The 27,759-nt window shown below is 41.3% G+C and overlaps 2 protein-coding genes across 5 annotated transcripts in view; one reads left to right on the top strand and one right to left on the bottom strand.

The window, feature by feature from the left end:
• Positions 1–1,755: 1,755 nt before the first annotated feature.
• Positions 1,756–27,049, bottom strand: LOC116438271 (predicted GPI-anchored protein 58). Its single transcript, XM_032097102.1, has 3 exons — positions 26,303–27,049; positions 9,066–9,126; positions 1,756–2,310 (listed from the first exon to the last, which is right to left on the bottom strand). Exons 1-2 carry the CDS (start codon positions 27,047–27,049, stop codon positions 9,067–9,069), a joined length of 807 nt encoding a protein of 268 aa, XP_031952993.1. The 3' UTR covers positions 1,756–2,310; position 9,066.
• PTBP3 (polypyrimidine tract binding protein 3) overlaps positions 26,516–27,759 on the top strand; it is a 49,041-nt gene continuing 47,797 nt past the window's right edge. For all 4 annotated transcript variants that reach the window (XM_032097014.1, XM_032097015.1, XM_032097011.1 and 1 more), the window contains exon 1: positions 26,516–26,599. The gene's annotated coding sequence lies outside the window, so the exon portion shown is untranslated. The remainder of the gene's footprint in view (positions 26,600–27,759) is intronic.

Here is a 27,759-nt window from a genome sequence, read left to right as displayed (position 1 = left end):
TGTTGATGTTCTTATGGGCCAGGTCTGTTCTCCATGATTTTTCTATTTTCCAATTTAAGATTCCTACTCCTACATAGTTGCAAACTACAACCAGAAGAAAAACAACCCCTTGCCACCTGAAGCACTCCCAGTCTCTTCCTATGTCTTCTGACTCACAAGGGTATCTGTGGCTCAGCTGTGCTGGTGTAAAACTGTGTGGTCCTGCTATGAACCAGAATGGGAAATCCAAACAGAGAAATTAAGTCTTTTTTCATCAAGTTAAGCTATACAAATTCTGCAACTTTGTTAAAATTTAAAAAAAACAAAAACAAAAAGAAACAACAAAACCCCAAAACCACAAACCAAAAAAACCAACCAAAACCCCAAACCTACAAAACACAACAAAATCTAAACAAAATAGCAAAAAACAAAACAGTAGAAAAAGACAGTTAATTTTTTTTCCATAACAGCAGGAAATAAATAATGGAAGCTGGATATGTAAAGCTGGGCATACATGGGTCTTTGTGCAGAACAGAAAATATACTATGAATATATACCGCTTCAACACTAACACTGCTACATTATTTTAAATTACTTCTTCAGTCTGTGGTTCTGATTTATCTGAAGTCGGCAAAGTCTTTACAGCTAGTCATATAAGAATTTACTCAAATGGACATTTCAAACTATTTGGATAAAGCATTTCTGTCTGTAGGATCTCCTCTGTCCTAGAAGCATCTCCTTGCCACCTGCTGCTCTTGAGAATCTCCCTCTGATGTTCAGCTGGGTGCGTTTGTCCCAAAGACCTTTAACCTACCACAGTGCCCATGATGCCTCACTTAACCATGCAGCTGACTCAGATGCTCTGTTACACTGGGATGATTAGTGTCAAGGTCAGTTATTTTTTCCTCAGAAACAGCTGGCTTAATTGCATGTGTCCTGTGACTATTACTGTGCAAACAAAAATGTGGAATAGCAAATATTCTGAGTTAGGATAAGGACAGTTAAAACGCAGAATTCTGTCAGAATTCATTATCTAGTTAGGAACCACATTTTCCACTGCAAGTTATTTCATTATCAATTCTAATCAGTTTTTGAATCCTTAAAAAAGGACTTCTATGATCTTGCTGCTATGGAAACATCTTTCTACACATTCCATAGTCTAAAATCGGTGTTGGTGGAAAGGAATTGATGATTGAGAGAAATGAAGTTCCATAGCAACATATGAAAGCTTCAGAAACTTATAGTAGGATAGAAGGCTAAAGAGCTGTAAAATGGAAATGCAGTCAATCTTATTAAAGTTTTTGCTGTCATTCAAGCAGTTTTCCTCTTAATGGCATGAATGAAGAATATATGGAGTGCTGTGGTGTGGTATGGTATGACATGGTAATGGTTATGGGTATGGTGTGGGATGGCATGCCATGGTATGGTGCAGTATGGTGAGGTATGGAAAGACCATTATACTCACAAGTTAAGTGCACAAGCCTGCCTTTACATGTAATAGTTTCCCTCGCCATATGAGACTGTGTGTTGGTAATTCACTTTTGATAAGGGTTTTCTGTCTTCTCTAGGGAATTTTTGAATCAGTCTTTAAGGTCTAATTCTCTAGTTTTTCTGTTTAAAGCATGACTTCAGTGCTTACAGGCAAGACCCCCTTTCTCATATTCTTCTATCTAGTTTGGTTATACTGTGCAAGTCAATGAAGTTTATAAAACCTTTGAGTCTCACCACCAGCCTGAAGAAGTGAAGCACGTGTGGTGAGCGATGGTTGCTGTTTAATTTTTTTTTTCTTTTTCAAAGATCTTTGCAGTTGGCTTTGAGGAGGGGAGCTGCTGCTCTGGAAGATGTATGGAGGCTGGGGAGGGGGCTGCAATGATTGACTCGGTAGAGCACGGTGCTAACAACGCTGAAGTTACGCGTTCAATCAGCCACGGGCCATTTAAGAGTTGGACTCGATGACCCGTGTGGATCCTTTCCAACTCAGAATATCCTGTGACTGTGAAGATCCCCTGAGGATGGCACGATGGATGGCTAGACGATTCTGTTCTCGCCCACGTACTTTAGGAAACCGGGAGGAGGCGGGAACGACACAGAATTTGCCCACACGGGGGTGCGCGTCAGTAGCAAGGATGAGGCGGCCGTCGGCGTGTTTCGGAAAGCCGGACACTCGCAGGTAAAACCCCGCTGTGCAGGGATTTCCGCTGACTTTACCCGGCAGTCAGTGAAAATAATCACCAGATTGCCTATATGTATTCTAGAAAGCACGGACGTAACAACTTCATGCTCGAAAAGCAGTCCCTTAAAAACACCATGTCACACCTAGAGGATTTTTACCTACAACAGGGAGGTAAAAGACCACATTTTATCACTTGGATAAAATAAAAGAAAACCAAAAAATCCAAAAGCAAACCAAACCAAGAAAAACCAACAAAAACAAACAAACAAAAAGCCAAAACAAAAAAACCGAAAAACCAAAAACCAAACAAAAAAACCCCAAAACCAACCAACCAACCAAAAAAAAAAAAAAAAAAAAAAAAAAAGAAGAGGGGAGGAAGGCAGCGAAGAGGCAGCCTGATTTCATTAGGAGCTAGTTTCGGGATGCCAGTCCAAGACACATCAAAGATACCCTGAAGATCTTAACTTTCATGTATGTACTGCTGCAACAAGGAAATGTTCCCTTAACAGCTAGCATAATGAGGACAATGCAGCAGCAGAGAATTAATCTGCAGAAGAGATCCTTATTGATTTCTTAAGCAAAGCAGAAAGCAGATCTTGCCAATAGCTCAATAGGCATGAAATTCTAAACAAAAAATTTGCAACAGACAGAGGAAGCCAGTCTGGAGCAACAGCATTCTGCAAAAATATTAATTATTAAAACTCATCAAAGGAAGAAGTGAAAGATATTTGAAACAGCTTGAAAATTAAGTAACATCCATCAGTTTTAAAGCTGCTGGAGGCACTTTGTGCTGTTTTCTTCTCAGCCTGAGCTTTAAATGAAGACGAAATACATGAACTTTTTTTTGGGGGGGGGGGAGAGGGGGGAGAACACAAGGTCATCTTGACCTATCTCACAGATAGAGCATATTTCTAAACCCTTGATGTTTTTACCTGACCTTGAAGATAAAAGAAGAATCTCAGAAGGACCATGCAGTAGAGAACTGTTTTTAAGTTATGAGAAAAGTTTAATCGTTCTTGACTTGAGCACTTATGAATCAGGTCAGGAGGCTTAAGCTGAAAACATTGCAACAATTCCAAGGAGAGAACATCAAAGTCTCTTCCTTTTTTCTTACTAATCAGTAGATAAAGGAAAGCCTTCCATTATTTAAAAAAAAAAACCAAACTAGTGGGAGACTTAATTATTATTAATTTGAAGCCAGGAGACGAGTCATACATTCAAGAGCTAAAGGGTATGACTTTGATAACGCAGTGGTGAATATGTAAGATGTGTATTCTTTTTGGTAAAATCTTGCTACATTCATTCAGCATGTATTGGCTGAAGCCAAGAGAAACTTTTTAGGAAGATATACTGGCAAGTGCTTTGGCTTTGCCTCTTGTTTTTAATAGACTAAAACCATGAAACCTGTAGGGAAAGAGTCGTACAAAACTATTTCATATTAAAAGATTGAGTGGCATTTCTCAGGGGTTGGTGTTGGGACCAGTGGTCTTTGAACATCCTTGGAGCCACAGAGAGTGGGATCGAGTGCACTCTCAGCAAGTTTGCCAATGACACCGAGCTGTGTGGTGTAGATGGTATGCTGGAGGAAGGGGATGTCTTCCGGAAGGACCTTGACAGGTTTGAGAGGTGGGCTTATGCAAACCTCATGAAGCTGAACAAGGCCAACTGCAAGGTGCTGCACCTGGTCAGGGCAATCCCAAAGACAAACCCAGGCTGGGCAGAGAATGAATTGAGGGCAGCCCTGAGGAGAAGGACTTGGGGGTGCTGGTAGCTGAGAAGTTTGACATGACCCAACAATCTGCATTTCAGCTCTGAAAGCCAAATATGTCCTGGGCTTCATCGAAAGCAGCGTGGCCAGCAGGGTGAGGGAGGGGATTCTGCCCCTCTGCTCCTCTCTGGTGAGACCCCAGCTCCAGTGCTGCACCCAGCTCTGGGGCTCTCAACAAAAGAAGGAGCTGCTGGAGCAATTCCAGATGAGGGCCACAACCCCCACCATGGCAGGGGGCTGAACTAGCTTTGTAGTCTTTTCCAAAATAAACTATTCCATGATTCTGTAATGAAGATGATGATCATCTATTTTGACAGAGGAAATAAGGAAAGTCCTAGTTGTACAAGTTGATGAAGACTACATCCATGGTGTCTAATCCTGCTAGCACTTAAGTGCATCTTTGCTTCCAGTGTTTCAAACATCTCAGAGACACTCATAAAGCTGAGAGTTTATCTTTTGAATAAGAAATGAATGAGAAAAGAAACATTTTACCGATATGACAGAATTGTTTGGTTCATAGGAATCATAGCAGGATAAGCTGCTATCAGACTTAGAAATTTGACAATTTCATCTCCTACAGGTTTTCTAAATTCGTATATAGGATATCCTTTTGTTGCATTTTGAAAAAATGTCCAAATTACCATTTTCCATTTCCTATGCAACTCTCTCTGCCTCTTTTATAACAATATTGTAATTCCACCAGGCAAATGGATTGTAAAAAATGTGCTGCATAGCAGAATGCTTTTGATTTAAATGTATAGCAAGAAATTTCTGTGAAATAAAACCTGCATTAACAAACCTGGCACTTGGCCACAATTGACTCTCTTCTGGTTGCTGCAACCTGTACCACCTGCAAGGTTGTTTACTTATGGAAACAGGTGGAGCACAACTTGTGCCACTGCTGTCCTCAGGAGCCTCTGGTTCAGGTACAGAATATATAGCCTAATCTCAGCTTCATGCTGCAGATCTTTTCTGTCATTTCTACTTGTTATAGAAGGATGACTCTTACAAATGTAGTGCTGTAGCAAATTGCTCTAATACTTAGAGAGAATTCCAGTTTCTTACTTTATCTCATTTGTTCCTCAGCCTTCATACAAAAGCGTAACTGTCAGCTATGTCAGAGAAACATCCAAGTGAGGGAGTGAAGGGGTGAGGGAAGGCTACCTCGCTTCAAAACATTCCACTAACATTTATAATTAGAGTCTACTTTAAAAAAGGCAACAAAACACCTCCTTTGCTTACATCTTGAAATGAACTGTCAATGTAATGCTATCAGAGTTGCTGCATCCTTGGTCTTCTTGGCACGTATGCAAGGAGGAGGGTACGATGCTTTCCTCCCTCATTCCTTGGACAAAGGATTAAGACTATCTGACTTTTGTGTTAAAATTTAGAAAAGCAAGTTATGATGACAGTTACTATGCATCCTAAGCACAGAGAGCAAGTGAGTATTTGATTCATTAAAGGTTCTCTGTATAGTTTTCTCTTCGATAACTTACAAATCAAGCTTCTAATTTATTAGAAATTGACAACAAAAATGGAACATTGTAGCTTTCACAGCAGTAGAGAAGATAGGTACCATAAACAGAATTAATCAGTCATTCCATGGGGTTAATAGATCTCAAGTATGGGTGAGAACCACAATTAGAACATGTACTATGAAGAATAAAGATTTCAAAAAGATGATGTTATGAATCATTTACTTAAAAAAAGACAAAGTCAAATTAAAAGCTAGAACCAAAGAGAAACTTTATATATTACAGGCTGTTTCTTTTGCTAACAGGTGTTTTATTTCTGCAGTGATGGTATAATAAGTTACAAGTTGTTAAGCAGGGACATTGAAAACAAAATATTTTCTGTGCAGCATTTCCAGCATCAGAACCAGAGATACCTACCTAATTGCCACCTTAAAACTTTAGCTCATCTCTGTTAGAAAAATAATTCATATTTTACAGTTAGCATGCAGTTTTAACCATGGGCTGTAAAAGAAGGAACAATGCAAATAATCTGTAAAATGTCACGTACAAGAAATATTGCTGTATTTATCAAATGTTTTTGAAACCTGACTGAGAATTACATTCTGGTTTCACTGACTGTAGTCCTCCTGAAATATAACTATATATGAAGAGTTTTAAATAAAAAGCTAGTGCTTCACCTGAGAGCTGAGCTGCAGAACAGAAACTTGTAGCTGAGTCCCAGTTAGTCCTTGTCTCAGCAGGTGTGTTTGGCCCCAATCGAGAAGATGAAAATGTAGTATCTTTGCACCATTTCATGTTATTTTTGGACTTCCATAGGGTTTATTAACCCTTGGTAAGTATGTTAATGGAAATGAATGTGGATTAGTTAGTCTATTTGCACTTTGCTAAAGGGTGAGGGTGAGAAAAGGTAATTCAGTTATTAAAGGATTTTCAGTGGAGGAAAGGGTTAATGAAGGCTGAGTGGTGTGGAGTGAAGAAGGGACTTTGAAAAGGAGTTCAGCAAAGCACTGCAGACTGTGATTCTTTAGGCAATCACTACCATGAGGCATGTTCCAAAGGAAAGACTTCTCTAAAAGAGAAAAGTAACAGGGAAATTACTCCTGTCTCCCACATCACTGCCCTTCTGATGAAAAAAAATATTAATGGTAGTTGGAGATATTTATTGCCACACAGATCATGCACTGAATCAAAGCATTACTCTGTCACATTTTTTTAAAAAACTCCACACAGACAATCTCATTGCGGTGTTTCAGAAAAGAAGGGAGCCCCTGAAGTAGCCCTTTAAGAGGCCTCTGGACAGGAGAGCTGCTTTTCCAGTCACTCCAAGTATGCCTGCCATAGGGGTCATCATCCATGACTGACTGGGTGTCTCATCTGTAGCAGATTTGTTACTGCAGGTGTTCACAGGGAGCGGGGTTGAGGAGTCTCTCATAATCAGTCAAATCAATCTAACTTAAAACCACTGGCCTCCTGAACTCAGACAGATGTACTCTCATCAACCTTGCTTTTAGTGTAGGAAGAATTCTCTGCATTTGTTGCCACATCGGCATGGATCTGTGGCTGGAGACATGGGCACCTCCATATGTTCAGGTGGCATCAAGATCTAGGATCTCTGCCATAAGCACTTGACTGAGCAAGCAAAAAAGGGCAAGAGAAAGCAAAGAATAGGCACTGCTTGTAAAGGTATACAGATAGGTTGGTTTCCACTGAACCACCAATAATAGGCCATGAGAGTTTATGTAAAGACAACTACACACATTCTGCTGAGGGGTAAAGGCAGCAGTCACCTTAAGGGGGATGTTTCCAACAGCTGTTCTCAGTTACCTGCATTCAAACAGTGATGATTTATTTTAAAATCTTCCTTGCAATCATTTCTGTCTGATAAGAAAGAGATTATCTCAGCTTTCAAATGTGTTCAAACATTCCCTAACAACTGTAATTTCTGTTTCCTAAGCTTGGATTGTTTGAGCGGGTTCCTACGTGGAGTCACCTGCCTCACGTTTTCTGTAAAGGGGCCAGGGACTTTTGCTTTCCTGCTTGCACAGCAGCTGCTGAACCCACACAGTTTACTTTCAATATACTGGGCCTTGTACTGCAGTAGTTGCACATTAGCTGATGTGATTTCTTTCCAACAGGGATGCAAATGACTGCAGGCAATGTTCCAGCTTAACAACAGCTCCCTTTTTGGACCGGCTCACAGTTCATGTTCCATTTCACTTTTTAAGTACCACTGGAACTTTTGGTCCTTACCCTGCTAGGAATATAAACTAAAGGAATAGTGCATCTTTTCTTCAGGCAGTCAACCTGCCCACTGTACTGACCACTTACTTCTGCTTGTTTCCTAAGTGGCAGACACAGCCCTCTCTCACACAGCCTCTAAAATTACCTAGGAAACTACCATACATGGATCATCTCTGTGTAGAGCATCTCCATGAACCATGAAACATGGTCCCATACATTGAAACGATAACACAGAGATAAATACAGCACCGTTCAGCAACTTTACAATCTATTACTGCCTGTGTCTGTCTGTGTGCCAGTCACTTGAATTAATATCCAGTGAAAACAGACATGTACGGATTATGCTTCAGTCTGTGACTGAACAAGTTGCCACAAGCATCAAGTGGGCTGGAATTTTCCTATATAACTCTTAAATCCTTAAGCAGTAGAGGCAAAATCAATCCTTTACAATTTATCACTCGATACTGAGTCACTCACTAAACACAAATGTTTGTAGTAACTCAGAACAATTCTAAGTCAGTCATTCATGAACGAGAATACTTGTGGCTTAGCTCCTACAGTAACAGTCTTTGTAATTTTGGCTTTTCTCCTTGTATTTCTGCAGATTTGCACTGATAATACCAGACTCACTGTGCAAATAGCAGAATGCAGGTTCTTTCTACCTTTCCCCTCAAGATGCTGCTGCTAAGACTTTCATTCTGCATGTCTTGGTTCGGCTGATACCTTTTTTCAAAGCCTTATTACTCAATATAAAACAGCAGGGATGAGGTAACTATTAGATTATTGGAGTTTACTGTTGCTTATACTGCTTCAAATGGAACACTGGGAAAGGAAAACTCCTCTTTGCTAGCTACCAAACCATTCAACCCTGTTAAGATCCAGTCCTGAAAGTTGTTGAGAATTCCTCATTGAAAGTGAAACTCAGACTTGAGTGCAAGTGAACCCCAAACTTGAACAAGCCATCAAACTCAGTGAGGAGAAAGATAAACATTTGCTTGTGCTGTGCTTTATATATGTGTTTTTGTGTTTGTCTTAAATTTGGTCTTCCAAATAATGAGAATGAGAAAAAAATATGTGCACAAGGAAAGGCTGCAAGATCAGTAAACTAGTCGGTCTCTAACACGCTTTTTTTCCTAGTGGAATCACTCCTTTGTAGCAGCTCCTGTAGATTCTGAGTATTAGATCTTCCTTATTTTTATGTATCAACATATGTCTTGTTCCTGCTCGCGCTATAAAAATTAGGAGCAATACTACATGCTGAAAAGGCATCCTATGTAATCCTATTGTTGTCTAAATCAACCAGTGACTCAATTAGTAACTGCATTCAGCAAGTACAGGTCAGTATAGGATTTATCCTGACATTTGTCACTAAAATAAATAGCCTAATTTTATTCTGAGCATGCAAAGCTGAGCAAATAAAGCTAATTACCTTAGAGAGGTAGGGCATCTGGCAAAGAAGGAAACAGTGCCTGTACCAGTTTCATTTTTTCCTAGAAGAAAGTGAAAACAAGTTACTGCAAAGAGAAACACCCCCCTCCACACACAGAGAGACACATAATGCTGTGTGTGAAGTGCCCACAGCCATTTGAAGGACCATGCAGCAGAAGGTGAACAATGGTTCGCAAGGAGTAGGGGTTTCTAAACGAAGAAAATATTCTTGTTAATACTAGACAAAGTTCTCCCTAGTGATAGGCAAAGCACTGCTTGATCAGTCAAACGTTTCCTGTTACTATAGCTATCAACTCTTCTAGCCACAGTTCCAGAGAAAATTCAGGCTGTGAACACTTCTACTGGGTGAGGCCAACAGCTTCAGCCTTCTGATACGTGCAGAAACCGCTCTGGGGAAAGGCACACTTTCTTTACAAAGAATTGCCTGAGAGGCCATCTTATGGAGCAGTTATTTTATAGATCAAAGGGAAAAGACAGGAAATGTGCCAGCAATCAGAATTACTATCTTCTGAGCTATGTGGTATTCTAATGAACAGGTCAAAGAAAAATGGTTAGAATATGTCCTAAGCTGTCAGCAGCACTTATCTGAACATTATTTAAAAAACAGTAATAAAAAAGAAAAATTAAAAAAAACCAAAGCAACAAACTCACAAACAAAACAAGCAAACACAAAATAAAGTAAAGAAATAAAACTTTCCAAAACAAGGACATAAGCTGAGCCACTTGAAAAAATATCAATTAGAAATTCAGGAGGAGAGGAATTCAAAACAAATTAGGAAACATTGTTTTTTAGAATAAACATAAGGGCAGCCCTACCACAGTGAAATAATATCAAATACCAGCAGTACTGTGTCAAAAATAAACACAATTTATTTTTGACAAGGGAAGTCAGTTAATAATAAGTCACAGGGAAACACAGTGAATGAAAAAAGCTGTGATGCTAATGCTTGGAGCAATGACTTAGGTTTATGAGTATTCTTGATGAACAAATATTTATTGGAGCATGAGAAATGTAAGATAAGCATTTTCAAATACACAGGATTAGGATAGAATCAAACACCTTCACAAAAATATTAGTAATTAAGCTTATTAAAATAAACCCAGAACCTTACACAAAAGGATGGTACAAAATTGTGGTTTCTGCACGTCATTGTGTGGAAAAAAATCAGTCTACAAACAGACATAACGTGTGTTAAAATTAATCTAAAACAAGGGGACAAAATGCAAAAAACCCCCAAGCCCAGGAGAAGCTGGTAAAACAGTTTTCTTTGTTACCTAACTGACACCACAAGATTATAAAATATTACTTCTAGTTAAGCCAAAGAGAATCTGAATCCACTGGCTTCAGTGGGTTTTATTATAAGAAAAAGCTGCCTTGGTCTATGCAGTTATTTCCATCAGACACTGTGCAGGCCCAAAGATCTTAACACAAGGATCTAGCTCTGAGCTGGGACTATGGCCTGTGATAGTACCTGGTGGCACCCCCAATTAACCCGCTCACCACTTTGCTGGTAAGGAACTGCACTCCTGAATCCTCAGTCAGCATCACCTTCCAGGCTCTAATCTGGGACCTCTTCAACTTCAGGTTTCCGCACATCCTCCCCAAGCTACAGTTTAATTTTTGCATAATCTTATATTGAGATTTGGATTCTGAAGTTCAGCTGCCTATTCACTGTGTTTGGCCATGTCCAAGGTCCTCTGTTTCCCACTTCTGGCGGAAAGAACCTGTTTACAAGAATCCCAGAAAACTGAAACCCTCAGGTTCACACCTAAACCCTTCAGAATGCCTCAGTCCCATACACACAAACAAGCTGATGGTGAGCTTTCTTAGCATTTCTAGACACATAGAGTCATAGAATGGTTTGGGTTGGAAGGGACTTTAAACACCATTTAGTTCCAACACCCCTGCCATGGGCAGAGACAACTTCCAGTAGATGAGATTTCTCACAGCCCCATCCAGCCTGGATTTGGACACTTCCAGGGATGGGGCATCCACAGCTTCTCTGTTCCAGCACCTTGCCACCCTCACGGTAAAGAATTTCTTCCCAGTATCTAACCTAAGCTTACCCTCTTTCCACTTGAAGCCATTCATTCTTATCTTGTCACTACATGGTCTTGTGAAAAGTCTCTCTCCAGCCTTTTTGTAGGCCCCTTTAGGTATTGGAAGGTGCTGTAATTTCTCCCTGGAGCTTTCTCATCTCCAGGTGCACCCCAACCCAGGTGCAGCACCTTGCACGTGGCTTTGTTGAAGTTTATGACATTTGCACAGGCCCCTCTCTCAAGCCTCTCCAGGTCCTTCTGGATGGCTTCCCTTTCTCTCCAGCATGTTGACTGTACCGCACAGCTCGATGTCATCAGCAAACTTGCTGAGGGTGCACTGGCTGTGTCACCAACAAAGATACCAATGCCCATCCCCAAGGAATGCTACTCATCACTGGTCTCCACTCAGACATTGAGGCAGTGATCACAACTCTTGGAATGCAACCATTCAGCCAATTCCTTACCCACCAAGTGTAACATCCATCAACTCCAGCTTAGAGACAAGGATGTCACGCGGAAGAGTGTAAAATGCTTTGCACCACTCCAAGGTAGAGGATATCAATCACTCTTCCTTCATCCATAACTGCTGTAACTCCATGGTAGAATGCCACCAAATTTTTCAGGCATGATCTGCTTTTCAGCAAAGCCATGCTGGCTTCATTGGTTTCACTTCAAAAAGAAAGTGAAAACCATTAGAATGACTCTAAACTTCTTATAGCACAGTGTTCTTCCTTACAGCTGAACTGTTTGCTTCTAAGAACCAGAATTCCCTTCTCTCTACCAACACTGAGATGATAAAAATTGTCAAAGAAGGCAAATAATCTGGCTCCTTCCTTTTTATAACAGTGCATTTCTCTTCTCCTCAGGTGATTGATACAGGGTACTTACGGGCCTCTTCCACAATTTTCTGCTAGTGAACATGTGTTCTTCAGAACCAGTTAACTTGTTCTTTTCCAGCACATATTTTGTGATAGTGAACAGAAGTCAACAGGTTTTTATTACTAGTCTTATGCCAACAGCCCTGTGCAGTTTTACTGTAATATCACAGTGTGAAGGTGAAGCAGATGAAATGGGACCATAGCTGAAAAGTTTTTTATAAAGCAGTATGCAGTGGTTCTCTTTGTAAAAGCAATTCAGACCTGTACTGATGCAACTAAAAGCAAGCTCTTGCTTACAAGCAAGACATTTCAATGATAAACCTTTTGTTAGTCTCTGTATAGCGGCAAAAGGATTATTTAATTTTTTTGCCAGTACAGCTACATTTAACTGAGCTATGTTCAGCTATAGGGGTAAGTAATCTTCCCAGATTCCTTAATCTGCATCATTCATGGCAGCAAAACCTTTTCAATGCTGATCACACTGAAAGCACAGGCAATCTCATGAGCGGGCTATTTCTATTTTGACTATGTTTCCACGTTGCAGCAGTGGTAAGAGCAACACTCTGTATTCACTCTGTGGATTCTGCATGGTTTAGCTTATGTATGCAATATACAGAAATCCAAGGAAAAAACATTGAAGGAACAGCTATGCTATAGTCTTCATAGTAACATATCTCAAAATGAGTTGATGTATGGGGAACACTGATTGTAATATCTGCACGAGTAAATGCAGATGGCTAGAAAAATTTGTGACTAAGCCAACTGTCCACGTGTAATTTCTTATTTCTGTTTGATATCTCACTGATGTAGATCTTAAATTTTTTTAAGAAAGCCAAGCCCACAGAAAACCAAAACAAAAAGCTGGAATAAAGTCATTACTTTCTTCAAAGTGAAGCTTTTTAATAAGTCTGTAATAAATTACCAGTGAGTACAACTAGCATAAAGGCTAGGCTGACAAAAAAGCAAAATCTGACTACATAACATATTAACTAAGGTGCAGCCTCCCCTTTGTACATTCACATACTCGAGCATACAAAGGACCAAAGGGCCAATGTAAACATGAAGATTAATTAAAAAGACTCCTGCTGCATTCTTCCTTCATTTGATATGCTGAGGCTAACTGCAGACTGGGGCAGATCGCCTGTGCCAAGCACAAAACTCACTGTTTCCCTTTCCAATGCCTTTGAAAACAAGGCATTTTTATTTCTACAACAAATTGTTTGTACAGCTTTGAACTGTGCAGGCTCTTAATAAATGTATTTTATTTTAATGCAGTCTGAAGCATCAGATTATGAGTAGCTGTTTATTCAGAAGAAATTATACATTATTTAAACACCTTGTGAGCCATCTAGTGTTCCCGTCCTTGTAATTTTCTTCAGCTCTATTTAGCTGGTGTTGTCAAAACTATGGATCTTTACTGCAGCATGGACAAGGAATGTGATGAAAGAAGCATATCTATGAGGTGAAAAACACCATAGGAAAAGGGACTGGATTTCAGCATTTGTCATGCTGTCAGCACTGGGGAGAAACAGGGTTGTGATATAACCATGCACTTCTTGATGAAGAATATATCAGAAAAGACATTTCAAAACAGGTAAAAATGTTGTACTCTATTTCAGTGAGATTAAGCAAAGCTGGTATGCAAGACAGCCTATGAGATACAAAGGACACTGCTGGGTTTCAGTTCCAGCTCAGCTGTGCCACCTTGGGCAATTATTTCTATGCATATTCCTCTACCATATTTTATCTAGCTGTATTGTGAACTCCACAGGACAGACCTTTTCCCCCACTAGTTTCAAGACAGGTATCTGTGAAAATGGGCCACATTTTTAGCACAGCGTAGGAATATTCTAAAGCAGCAATTACCATTAATCACACCAGCTTTAATATGTCCATAGGAGAAGTGTTGCTGCCTGCTTCGAGCTGCCCTTCCCCCTCCCTGGTCAAACAAGCCAGGACTTGTCCCTGCCACGTGCTCTGAACGCATTTGTTCCAAGCGCGGACAAAGCCAAATGTAACTCAGACTCTTTAGCAGTGTCTCATTGGCCGGTCACCCCGGGTCCGCCCCCAGTCCTCCCCTTTCCCCTTCTCCGAGTAAAAGAAGGACCCGAGAAGGGGCCCGCCCTCTTCGGCTTGCATCCCTTCTGCAAACATCTGTGTGTCTCTGTCTCGTATTGAAAGCAGGACTATAGCTTAAGCTGAGACCTATATTTCTCCCTCTTTGCTTCTGCTGGTGGTATCAGCTTTGCAGCTACCATTTGCCGCTTTCAGAGCTACTGAAATGCTGGATTGCCCGTGCTACCTCTCTAGGCTGCCCGAGGCTTTCTAAGGCATTGAACTACAAGAGCTAGCCGGTAAAAAGCTGTGAGTACTTCCACAGAGAAGGACCTAAATCTTGGGAAAAAGTATTCAACAAAGGCTGAGAAATAGTGTCTCTTTGGAGAAAGAAATTTTAAACAAAAATCAAGGTATTAAAACCAGGTTCCCAAAGCTTTAAAAGAAGGCTTGCAGCTTCAAATAACATCTTCATTCAACAAAATGTGCTTAATTATTAATAATTGTTATCAGGAGTGTTGCTGCTGTCTTGTACAAGTGTTTGCAGAAATTAGCTTCAGCAAGGTTTACCTTGGCATGTTATTAGTGCCCACATGCACTGCGCTGCTAGAGCATACTAAAAGTTGAGTACGTCTCCAGCTACCTGAGAAACACTTCAAAGCCTGAAAGTGTGCACCCTCCTCTGTTGTGCTGTAACCAGGATAAGACTCTTCAGTTTTACAACTTACTTTCTATAACATTTATCTTGTAATTCTGACATCTGTGAAGGAGGTAGTGTAATGCAGCATATCTGTCCATGGTTTACTGTTTTGCAGGTCTTTCAAGATGGAATATCTGTTACTTGAGTAAGTGAAATACACTTCACACCTTCACAAAATTATTATTTCTCTTGCTTAGTGTGTATTTCAACATTTCGAGGTTGAGTAGGGTTCCTCCTCAATTGCTATGATACCCTTAACAACTTCTGATCCCAAATGCTACCATGTTTAAAACTTGTGTCTTGGAGCCCAGCTTGGGCTTTGAACCTACAGAGAGATCTGCCACCCAGATGAAACTTCAGTTTCTCTCTTCTCTTACTGTCTCTTTGCTTATGAGATGCAGACATGCAGCTTTATATTGAATGGAAAGGAAAACTAATGGCTGGAGGGCAGTTGTGAAACAGACGTTCCCTCTCTTCCTTCCTTCAACCAGCATGACTTTTATAGAGTAAGAATGAATGTCTGACCATGCCCTCAGTGTCATGCTGGAGATCAATGCAAAGCAACTCTGCCAAAGCAGCAGGAAGTCTGAATGTCCTATCACTTTTCATACAGGTAACTGGCCTGAAAGAGTTTTATTTACAGCATTGTTACAAACTCTTTAAAAGAACTCCAGAACTGTACTAGTGTTGGAAACACCTTGAACAATTCCTTTGTACATCTCTCTGGCAAAGACACATAAGCCCATCTATAGTGCTCTGCCCCAAGCAACCACTGAGACTTAGTCCAGTTCCCTTCTGGGAATTTGGCAAGAGTTAGACAAAAAAAGTAACAATTTGTGATGTCACACTCCGGGTTTTGTTCTCAGTCAAGGTTATGCTGACAGGAATTAACAAGAGTGCTTACTACAGATAAGGTCTGACTCTATTCTGAAGTCTTCTAGAGTGAGGTGAAGCACAGATCATTGTGACACTCCAATTGTCTTGGAAGGACGCAATTTCATAGGTGAAGAAACAGGCCAGCTACATGTTCAGTCCTGTTCATGTAATATGTGCTGCAGATCTCACTGAGTTTAGTAATACTGACTGAACATTTGGAAAACTGGACTTGACCCTAAGTGTGCACGGTTTGAAAACATTAACTTTTTAACACAGGTTTGTTTGTTTGCTTGTTTGTTTGTTTTGTGTGAGCATGTGTGCACATAGTTCTACTGGGGATTTAAAAGAATGGCCAGGTAACAAGAAATAACTGATTTCAGATGAACAGTGAATCTGCTCTTGCAGGACTTGCAGGACTTGCCCTGAACATACCGATCATTATTCTTGCATGCACAAAGGTCTGAATATGTGGACTTACTGGTTTTAAATTTTAAAATACTCACAAGTATGAACTGAGTAAATTACAACTGTAAGGATTCTCTCAAAACCCCATGTATTACTATTTAGTAGTCTTCAAAATAGTATTATTGTTAAAAAAGCTCTTAAGTAGTTTCTTTAATCTTATTACCTCTGGCTGGAGTTTTTCAAGAGGCATTTTCAGGTAGTTGCCTCCTGAACATGAGAAAGTAAGATAAACGTTTCTCCTGTCTCTCTGAGTTTACAACTGTATGCTACCTTGGCTTTAGTCACCTTCCCTGCCCACTGCTGCCAAGTACTTCTTGGTCACTTTTACAATAATAATACAAGGCAAACTTATGGTTAATTAACTTGTTTCTGACACAATGCCCCTTCAAGACTTCTCAAAACCAGGGAAATTCATCATTGCTACTGATATGACCAACCACATCTTATATTATACAAGTTCTGAAAACACAGTTTGAAACCAGAAGCAGAAATATAAACACAGTTAAGGATTTAGACCAGTGTCCCCAACTCAGAAATTAACTCTTTGTAACTTCGATCCAGTATCTCATAGAGCCTGAATTAAATCCTTGGATATCAGTGCAAAAGTCTTGCAGAATTAGTCTCTGGTTCTTAAAGTACTGCTCTTACCATAAGTCAGACTAAAATTACTGCTATCCAGTGCATTATATAAATTTAAGTTCTATTTATAGCCAAATATGGTAGGCCACTCTTTTATACAACATTTTTTATTCCATCCAACTATAAAGGGCTCTTAATATCCCAGTATATTTTAACTGAAATAAGGCACCTCCTCTAAATCTGAATTCTTCATACTATGTCAAAGAATATTTGTACTTGAAAACAATGGGGAATAAATACTACCAGGTATTCCTACTCTGAGCTGTCCAGAAGGAGGAACACAAAGAAATGCCACAAGAAACGTATAAAGAGAATGCATACTGCAACTGCTTGATGAATTTTCTCAGTTGTCAGAGAGTTCTCCTGAGGAAGCAAAAATAAAAATCTGTTAGGAGAATGGTGGATTGCTTCACTAACCTACCTTATCCCATCAAACACTGGAACAGGCTTCTCAAAGAGGTCGTAGATTCCCCAGGCAAGAGGTATTTGGACAACACCCTTAACAAAACGCTTTAACTTCTGGTTAGCCTTGAAGGGGCCAGGCAGTTGGACAGGATGATCTTTGTATGTTCCTTCCAAAGAAAATATTCTGTTCTGTTCTATTCTAGTCTAGTCTAGTCTAGTCTATTCCCTCTTGTTGCTTATCTGTAATATACTAAAGGCTGAGTCCTGTGGGCCAGTTGCTAGGCAAACACAGAGTGCATGACTAGTCCTGCTCTGAGGAATGGGCAACCCAAAGAGAAGCAAGAGGTTGGGTACATGAAAGAGCAAACCAACAATGTAGTCATTAGAAGAGCTGTTGTAACTCTTTTATAAATCATGATTTTGACAGATGTCCACCACCTTTTGATAGCATTATCAGAGATACCCAGCTTTCCCAAATGAGCATCTTATCCCACCTGTGTTCAAGTACAGTCATACACAAAGTTGATTAGTCATTCCTTAGAACTATGGGAGAAAAAGGAGTGATTAAGAAAGAAAAAAGAGAGTGGAAAAGGATTCTCCTAAAAGCTGTGCCAAATCTCTATTGGTCAGTTCCAGTTCCCCACACTCACTTCATCCTCTGCTAGATTATCACCTTTTCTTTAAGCGCTATTAGGTCAAGTGTTTGTAAGATGGGACTAATCTGAGCTGACAGAAGCGGTCTTCTTAAATAAAACTAAGGGCACCTTTTTCATATTATTTTCTAGTTCAGCCTAAAAGGCAAAAGAACTCCTCATGTTCATTTTGCAATTTTCTTTTTCACCTGACAGTTAGTTAAAAAAAAGCAGAAGAGAACTATGAATGGAAATACATCTTCACATAGGCAGATGTAGCCCTGTAAATCTGCCAAAAATATGGATGGCTCCCTAAGCAGAGAGGACAGGTCTTATCAAAAGATCATTCAGGAGAGTCTACGAACAGTTTGATATATTAAAGAAAGCCTAGGTTTAAGTCTAAGGGTACAAACTGTTATGAGCAGCAATTAAAAGCTCTTCTGATGGAAGAGGTGTAAGACCAACCACAAAATTACCAGATTTGGTCTCAGTCCTTCAGCACTTTTCTAGGCATTTAGACCATGACCTGATAAAAGACACAGACACTATGCTACAGCCTAGAAAGTTTTGGCATAAACAGCTTAGTCTAGAAACTAAATATTATTTAGACCCACGGGACTGCAAGTAGAGAGATTAATCTTCATGTCAGGAAACTCAGAAATTGCCCACATGGCAACTGTGGCCTGTTTGTGACCACATATGATCAAAATGCATGAGCAAAATTGAGTTCAAACTGCGACTCTGGGAACTCTTTGGTACCAAGTAATTCCAAAGAGTTGTGGAATAGAATTGTTAACTGTAGTCAAGAAATACATACTGCTTTAACAAGTAACACTGTGCAGTTACAAATGATCCTTACTCCAGGTGTCCAGAAATCAAACATAGCAGTTTCCCTGGCTAAAACTCCTCACCCAGTCATGTATATGCTGGTACGCTCAGTTATTTACAAAGTTCATGTAAGATAGTGCTTCTGCATCTGTTTGCGGAACAAAGCTTGTAGAGCTGGAAATAGTAATTTGTTAAATATAATGTGGGAATGAACTCTAAAATCATACTGGAGCATCTTAAGGGACAACTGACCAATGACAGATGTATAGAAAAAACCAAGTTGTAAACATGATACTCTTTCAAATTGATCGAAGTCTGTAAGAGACAATACGCATAGTAAGAAAATCGCAATTGGCTGCTACCTGCCAAAAATAGATTCTTTGAATATTTGGAAAGAAAAAATAATGCAAGTGTGCTAGACATGTAAAATAAAGATCTGCTTCAATTTGTTAGAGTCATGCCCTGATGGGAAATTTGGTCCACTAATGAAACTTGCTACTGTAAACTCATCGATAGCACTGGAAGAATGTCAAGAAAATTCTTCAGGGAGAAAAAAAAGGTGCTGTGTGACAATGATATTACGCTCTAACACTTACCAGCTAATTAACCATCTTGGAAGCTCTGCCATTTCCCTGACACTTCCAAATATGCTATAAACAAACAAAGCTTACCACTGGCGGGTATTGTTATGTCAAGCTGTAAAAGAAAGGCACCTGGAGGTGCTAACAAATTTATTACACAGGTGTTATGTCAAGATGTAGCAGGAAGGCACATGAAGGAGGTAAAAAACCTGTTATACCCATGTGGTGCTGTTCACACAATAAAGTACAAAGGCTTCTCTATGGAAAAGATGTGATCATTTCTCCATTATTAGGCACAGCAGTAGCCTCAGTGGAATAAAAATTGAGAAAACTTACAGAGTTTTACAGAAGAGGAGCTGTACCAGAAATCCATGTCACAGAATGTCAAGATGTAAGTACAATAAATTAGTGTATGTCCTAAAAAGTAGATGGTTAAAATAGGCAAGATAGGTGTTTCTCTTCAGTCAACAACCTAGTCAGCTAAGAAAACCTAGGCCAAATGATCTCCAGTATTCAGAGTTTCATTACCAAAATTATTACATTCTGAGGATATTCTCATTAGCTACATTAGCTACATCATAACTCTAAGTACTGTTAAAATACAAAGCTAATAATGTGTTTTTTTCCCCATCTGGGGAAAAAATGAAGAGAGAAAAACATGAGACAGAGTGTTTTGATGTTATCCAGAAGGCTTGGGGCCGGAATCTCTTTCAATAGAAGATGCTATCACTACTCTGTGTCCCATCAAGGGAGAAAAAGTAAGAATATTTCTTCATTCAAAAGCAATGTCTGCTTTTCCAACAGACATTCTGCTCAAAAGAAACTCTGACCATTAATTTTCTTCCGAACAGCCCTTCACCACTAGTGAAGATGAAAACCTTTCTTCTGGCTTTTCTTCATCTTGATATCCCATCTTCTTCCTGCCTTTGAAATAAACAGTCAGTGGGAGAGCCCACACCCACTACGTCCCTGACAGGAACCTTGATGAGAAATAGGCTTTGGTTGCCCTGACAAGCCTCTCCCAGAGCCTCCATCTACACCTTCAGACTGGAGCTTCCATTTAACCTCATGCCTGGGCCTTCAGTCTCTGTTTAGCTACATCATAGGTACACTTGCCCCTTCTGTGCCTGAATCATTGTTTGGATTCACCTGCCTCTGGTGCCAGGGGACAGTGCTCTGTTGCCGAGGGCGCTGCCTGGCCTGCCTTGTGGCTGCTCTCCTCAAGCCTTCTTTTGGGAAACAGTCTCTTCTTGCTGCTACCTGACCATCCCATGATAAAAAGAGACTTGGCTTCCTAAAAGAGTCCCACTTGTCCTTACAAATAGGATAGTAACTTCAGCCTCTGCAAGCCCTCCTTAATAACAGTCCTTAAATGCTTCTCCCATCTGCTACATCCAGTAACATCTAAAAGGTTTGTAAATGGTGGCAGTGAGTAACTCAATTCAGCATAATAAAAATGCAATAGGAAACAAGATGTAATATTCCCTCACTGTCTCCAAGTATGTATTATGTATTATGTATTAGAGTGAGAACATACCAAAATTTTTGATGCACCCTCAAAACAGCCACCTCATTAGTGATGCATTACATACATACCCAAGATTCATACCAATTGGATCCTGGGAGAAGGGCAATGAAAAGGACTAAGAATTAGATCTTTGCTGCCATATTTACTGTGTGGACTCCTATTAAATTTTTCTACTTTTTTTTTCTCAAGGACAAAGGGTGTCTCAAAATCGTCAGACACAACAGGAAGTGTTTGGTATTGTCTTATCAGCACTGAGAAATGGTTATCCTGAGAGTTGAAAGAGCAAGTTCTCCTCTTGCTCCGTGCCTGTCTTTTGTCTACTGATCCTCTTCTCTGTGATTCAAATGGCTACCATTGAGCTTAAACATGGATTTGGGGTGATATTCTGGGTTTCCTCTGAACTGGCCAATGCCAAATATTTATTTTAAAAACAAAATGTATTTACTTCACTGGGGGTGGGGGCTGCATGTTCCAAACTTTACAGATTCTGTCAGTTCTATGCACAAATACTGATTTCGGAGTGTAATTTTACATCCCAAATTTGCTAGATTTTATATCAGTATTTACTTTAAGGTCTGGTAACAATTTAAAATTTTATACCAACAGGCACAATTATAATATCTTTCAATTTCTGCCATTCCTAAATATTACATACCATTTCAATGCTCTTGAAATCCAAACGCTGCCAAAGCCTTTTATTGTGCTCACCTGATCTTTTGCCACCTGCTAAAGCATCCAAGGGTCTTGCCAGCTCTGGACTAAATTGATTAGGCTACAGTTAACAGGTTAGTTATGTTGTTTCCAACACTGGTAATTTAGTTAGAGTATTCCATGAGACAGACATATATTAATTTGTTGCCATTTGCCAATAAATGCTATTTAGGTTTACTGTGATCTTAGAATGATTCTGCATTAAAATCAGGAGATAAAACATAGTCTCAAATGGTAGGTGAGTCCTAACTATAAAACCGTTTTCCTCATGTAAGGATATTACAGACAGTGTAGCTAAATTCTTTAATAGTAACTTGATCTTTGACTACAGCAAGAGCACATATAACACATTCTCACACTCACCTGAACAGAAATTTCTGGAGTTTATCTCAGGAAAAAAAACCAACCAACCTCTCCCATCCTCAGACCTCCCCAAAGACAGCTGCTGCTGAACCATGGCCACATAGTGATTTCAGTCTGAACTGAACTCAGGTTTTTGATAAATACAGCTTTTAGTAGCTTAGCAAAACAATTTTTCCCTTTTCTTCGCTGCCAGTAAAATTCTGCTAAAATTCTGTACCCAGTTTTCTGTAATGCATCAGGCCCCTTAGTGGAAGACACAGAATTTTAAATCATGATATCCAAATGTGACTTTGAGTGGTTCACTTAAAGGAACTGGTTTGGTCAGAGAAAGCATCTACTTTAGTTTCTCTCCAGAAGTGATTAGTAGAGTCAAAGATGCAGCTTGTATTTCTGACTATCAGTGCAGGGAGCAGTTTAGTGGAGTAGCCATAGCCTACCAGGAGCTGCCAGCCTGTACAGAGCATGGTAAACCAGAGAGGGGTTAGACCATGGAAGTCCATGGCAGCTCTCTCCAGATGTCTGCTCTGCTACACTAGTGTACTAATCCTAACCAAAAAGGTGGAGGAAGTTACCTTTTTAAATCCAGCTTGTGGAATGACCTTACAATTCAGTTGCACCAGAAGAGCTGAGGCGCTGGTAAAATTGCAGCAAATCGGTTTAATCAGGACTGTTATTTCTTGAGCTACAGTCTCCACTTGAAAGCCTTTTGTTGTCAGGCTGGATCAAAGTTAAATGACCTAGTCAATGACTACTCTGCTAAGAAATCTCTTAGGGTTTTTTTCCAGGAAACTAAACAAAGAAGTTCCTACTAGAAGTGGTACTGTGTAGTATTCTGAGAAACATAATTTATCTGGTTACATAAACATAATATGATACAAAGAACTGGAGTTTTCATAGGAGAATTACCTGAAAAACAACAATGAATTGAATTATTCTGAGTAAACAAGAGCTACATAAAATGGATAATAGGCCCTCATTGAACAGACAGTGGCTTAGAAGACACCTTTTAGCTGCCAAATACTAATTTATGTCATAAATACTCCAACCCATGAAATTATAACCACAACTGCAAAACAGAAAAACAGGTAAATTTTTTTTGGTTTGTTTTCATAGTATAAGCAAATGTTAGCAATATGGACAACAACAATATCAATAACGTATGAAGGAGAAAAGCACAGTAGGTGTCTGTTTCTTTAAACTTGATAGAATAACATCAAAGACAAGTAATTTTTGGTAAAATACTGTGCTGCTAAAAACAGATAAACATAGTTTGTTTAAAATAGATCAGGTTGACTAATTGCATCTGTCAAATTGTATTTGTATGCTAAGCAGACAAAATATTGTGCACCCAGGCCCTGATGCTATAATTGGATCTGTGCATACAGATCTCTGTTCTTCCTCGAAGTTCTATTTAATTAAATTACACTATATACCTCTTTAAAGTAAACAAGACCATCATTCAGTTTATATGTCCTTATAAAAGAGGCAGCTGGAAACAACACATCCATTCAACACAATCACACGCACCTAATTTATGGACAGCACAACACCACGACTTCCCTAAAGTTGCAAGAAACATGAATTTGACATAGACCAGGAAGAATACAGTTTAAATTAATGAGAAAAAAAGCAACAGACATAACCAATCAGGGAAGCAAGCAGAAAATAAATTAATACAATTAAAATTAAATTATTAAAAATAAGTGGACCAATTAAAAACAAACAAACAAAGCCACAAACAAACAAAACCTTCAAACCCCAAACAAACAAAAAACAACTAAAAGTGTGACAGGCAAAGTAGAAATATAACTTCCAAAGCTCAAGTTTGCTTCCTAGAAGTGTTTTCCCTCACATTATCTTTATCTCTCTCCCCTTCACTCCTTGCCTCCCAGGAAGGGAATGATCAAAGTTTTCTTCCTTTCTGTTGTTCCCTGCTTGTGTTAGCAACCAGCTCACAGGCCCTATCACAAAGGATTTATTTACTTTTTCTATTATAACTATCTATCAAAATTTCTATTGGCTTTGTGAATTGCAGTTGAAAGTTAATTTAAAAGCATTCTTCAATGGCAGCAAAGTCTAGATTACTGGCAAAATGCACTTATTTCTATTTTTATAGTATACAGAGCAATTACAGGAGAACCCTTACAGTATTTTTAAATTACATTGTATATTTAACTTGTAACAAGAAACATGTGTGCTAAGGGATGAAACTGTATGTCATTTTTCACAATCTGACCTCTAAAGAAAAGTTCTTTCAAAGGACTCAAAAATCCTTAATTTTTAAATTTATGTATGTATAAAAAATCTAATTACTAACATATAAAAAATATATTCCAATACATTAGAAATAATGAATATATCAGCATATTCTCATATGTGTATGTATGTTCTCATATTAGAATATCTAAAAGAGATACATATATATTCTCACCTCCTTTTCTCATAATAACTGATTCAAATATAATCTTTTCTGAGTCTGCTGTTATGTCTAAAATTTATTTTTGAGCCTTGTGTTATGACTAAAATTCAGGGGTTTTTTCAAACGATTACTCCCCAAAGTACTTCTTTGATCATGATGATTTGTCTTGTTCCTGTAGTTTGTGGGGGAAAAGCAAACTTGTAAATATTCCTATATTCTTAGGAGTGAAGTCTATCAGACTCACAGGACATTCAAGAATTGTCATGTGACTGTCATCCATTTGATTGAGGCTGCACATTTCTTCAACGACATAGCCCAGAAAAGGAGTTAGCTCAGGGAAGTCCTCAAAGTCCACCCTACACAGGACATAACCAGAGGAACACAATTCCTTGCAGATACGTGAAAAGCGGATGTCTCTACCTGGTACCTCCAGGGCACCTCCTGCCCTTGGGCGCCCACTCCTAGGGTGCAGGATGCAGACGCAGCTCACTTGACCCACGCACAGCCACGAGTATGTCACGAGGCCTTGCCCAGCATCACTCAGGAGCTCTACCCTCCAGTCAGGGGACCAGGCATCTGCCCACTGTCCCACCTATGGATTTCAGAGGCACCAGCTCGAGCTGTTCTTTTGTTGTTTAGTTATTGCACCCCAGAGGATGCGGACGTCTGAAACCCTGCTGTGGGAAGCCTGGGGTCGAGATGGTGAGGAAACCTGGTGTGACTGTGTGAGTGTGGGGGTGTGAAGGGGCCTCGGTCCCAGCTCAGGTGGTGCAGGAGTGACTGCCAGAGTGGCTCCCAGTCATGTAACGAAGTTTCCTTAACATATGGCTCAGCGAATTTACAAACCCACATGTCTAGCTTTGACACGGACAGCGCAACAGCCACCGCTGAGGCTGCGCCACACGGAGAGAGAGACACATGACCAGCATCCAGCTCGGGGCTGGCACCTGACTCCTGCCTGGTGGCCCCGGGTGGGCGGCCGTCTTTCTCCCTCTGTCCTGGCTGTCCCAGGTTGTCTGCGGAACCCAAAGGGCAGGACACTGGGGACCTCGAGGGATGGCGGGGCCCCTGAACTGTGGCAGCTGCCCTGACCTGTGGCTGCCCCCCTGAACCTTGCAGCGCTACGGGCTGGGGGAGGAGTGGGTAGGAAGCTGCGTGGCAGAAAACGACCTGGGCGTGCCGGTCGACGGATTATGAACATGAGGCAGCAGTGTGCCCAGGTGGCCAAAAAGGACAGTGTCTTTCGTCTTGACTTGTACCAGCAACAGTGTGGCCAAGAGGACCAGGGCAGTGACCATCCCCCTGTACTGGGCACTGGTGCGGCCATGCCTCAAGTCCTGCTTTTAGTTCTGAGCTGGAAAGACGCGGAGGTTCCGGAGGGAAGCCAGAGAAGGAAAATGGAACTGGGGAAGGGTCTGAAGCACAAGTCTGATGAGGAGCCGCTGAGGGAGCTGGGGTTGTCTAGCCTGGAGAAAAGAAGGCTCAGGGGAGACCGTACTGCTCTCTACAGCTCCCTGAAAGGAGGGTGTAGCCAGGTCGGGGTCGGTCTCTTCTTCCAGGAAACCAGCGACAGGACACGAGGAAATGGCCTCGAGCAGTGCCAGGGGAGGACACTACGGGGAATTTTTTCACAGAAGAGGTTATTAAACTTTGGAATGGGCTGCCCCGGGCGGTAGTATAGTCACGGTCCCGGGAGGTGTTTAGTGAAGGAGTGGACGTAGTGCCATGGTCTAGTTGACATGGTCATGTTGGGTCGCAGGTTGGACTCAATAACTTCGGAGTCTTTTCCAACCCAAGCGATGGCGAGTGATGGGTACGGTGTTCCCGTGCACCGGGGCGAGCAGCCGAACCCACGCCACAGCTCGGCACCGCCGCACAGCGGCGACACCGCCGCACTGCGCAGGCGCCGCGGAGGGAGAGGCGGTGGGGGCGCGGGCCCTCGGTGCGCCTGCGCCGCGCTCCGCTCCGGGGCGGCCCCGCCCGCCCCGCCGGGCCGCGCACGGGGGTCCCGCTCCCCCGCCGCGCCGGGGCCGCGCTGAGGGGCGGGCGGCGCCTGCTGCTCGCGGAGAGCGCCCGCCAGCCCCCCGAGGGTTTCACCTGGTGCCGCCTGGAGCGGGGCGGGACGGGGCGGTGACCGGCACATCCCCGCTCCTTCTTCCTCTGAGCAGCGGGGGTGGAGAGAGAGGGGCTGGGGGAGGTCCCCTCCGCCCCCGTCGGAGGGAGCGGAGCGAGGGGAAAGGCGGGTGTTGGAGAGGGGCTGGGTTTCGGAGGGGCCGGGCTTGGGGTGGGGATATTCCCGAGGGCTGCTCCGCCAGGTACTTGTGGAAGGAGGAAGCCGGCGGCCGTCACTGACCTGGAGCTGAGGGGCTGGGCGCTGCCGCGGGGAACTTTCTGGTACTCAGGGCGTGCGGGTCTCGCTTCCTTTCTCTTCCTCTCTCTTTTTCTCCAGCGCGGTCGGAGTCGCGTTTTCCCCACGGCCGTGGTTTCCCGCCCCGCGGGGCCGTGGCCCCGCGCCCGGCTGCGGGCCGGGATGCGCCGGGAAGCGCCGCTCCGCTGGGCTGGGCTCGCTCCCGTCCCTCCGCGGGGCGGAGGTGGCGGCCGTCGCTCGGGGCCTGCGCTTGCCCGGTTTTTAAACTTTATTTCGGAGTTACCCCTGTTAAGGTGGCAGAAAATCCTTTGGCGCGCGGGTTTCTTAGCGGTGGGTCGCGATGAGTTTTTGGGTATTTGCGGTTTTGTGTGGTGGTTGAAGTTTAGTACCCCAAGTTTGGGGGGTGCTTGTCTGTAGCAGAGAAAACGTGGAGCCGCTGCTGTTTGCCTTGTCGCTGGTGCCTGGTGGAAGTGCATATGTGGAAGCGAACTGATTGACATCTATTCTGCAGGGTTAATCAATAATCAGAATGGTTATTCATGTAATGCATTTTTATAGACCGTACTAAAAGCCTTGACTATGCAGTAGATTGTTACAAGTATGAAGTTTCTACAGCATGTCGTCCTCAGAAGATAAAAATATTTTTAACAAGTCTGAAGTATTGTGCTCCCATTGCTGGGATAGTGTGATAGTAGCTGACTATCTGTCATATGTCTTGATAAAGTTTCTCAACTTGAAACGAAGTAATAAACCCAAGTTCATTATGTGTACTGCCAACTTTGTTCACTACTTTCTAAGTGAAAATGTGATTGCTGATATTTTCCTTTTACCTATTGATATTTCAAAATCCGAAGTCCGGGAAGCTTGGCCATGGTGGCAAATTCAACCATCCCAGGAAACTAACCATGCCTAATGTTTATTTTTTTCATCATAACAGTATGCAGAGGTGAAAATGGAAATGTTCACTGAAGTCAGCACTTCTTACTTCATGCAAAGATGTAGATGTTACATTAACTTAAACTTGAATTCTGTATCTTAGTGTCTTGTAAAATGTTTGCTGTTCTGAAAATCTAGGTATTCTGATACAGAAGTTAAGAAGGCTTCTTTTTTTCCTTGTGATTCAAAAAATTTTCTGACATCTTTTAATACTGTTGTAGTAGGAGCCTTTATAGGGAGACATGTTGAC

Source organism: Corvus moneduloides, chromosome Z, assembly GCF_009650955.1.
Source record: "Corvus moneduloides isolate bCorMon1 chromosome Z, bCorMon1.pri, whole genome shotgun sequence".
NCBI classification, from domain to species: domain Eukaryota; kingdom Metazoa; phylum Chordata; class Aves; order Passeriformes; family Corvidae; genus Corvus; species Corvus moneduloides.
This window is presented reverse-complemented; position numbering and strand designations above follow the sequence as displayed.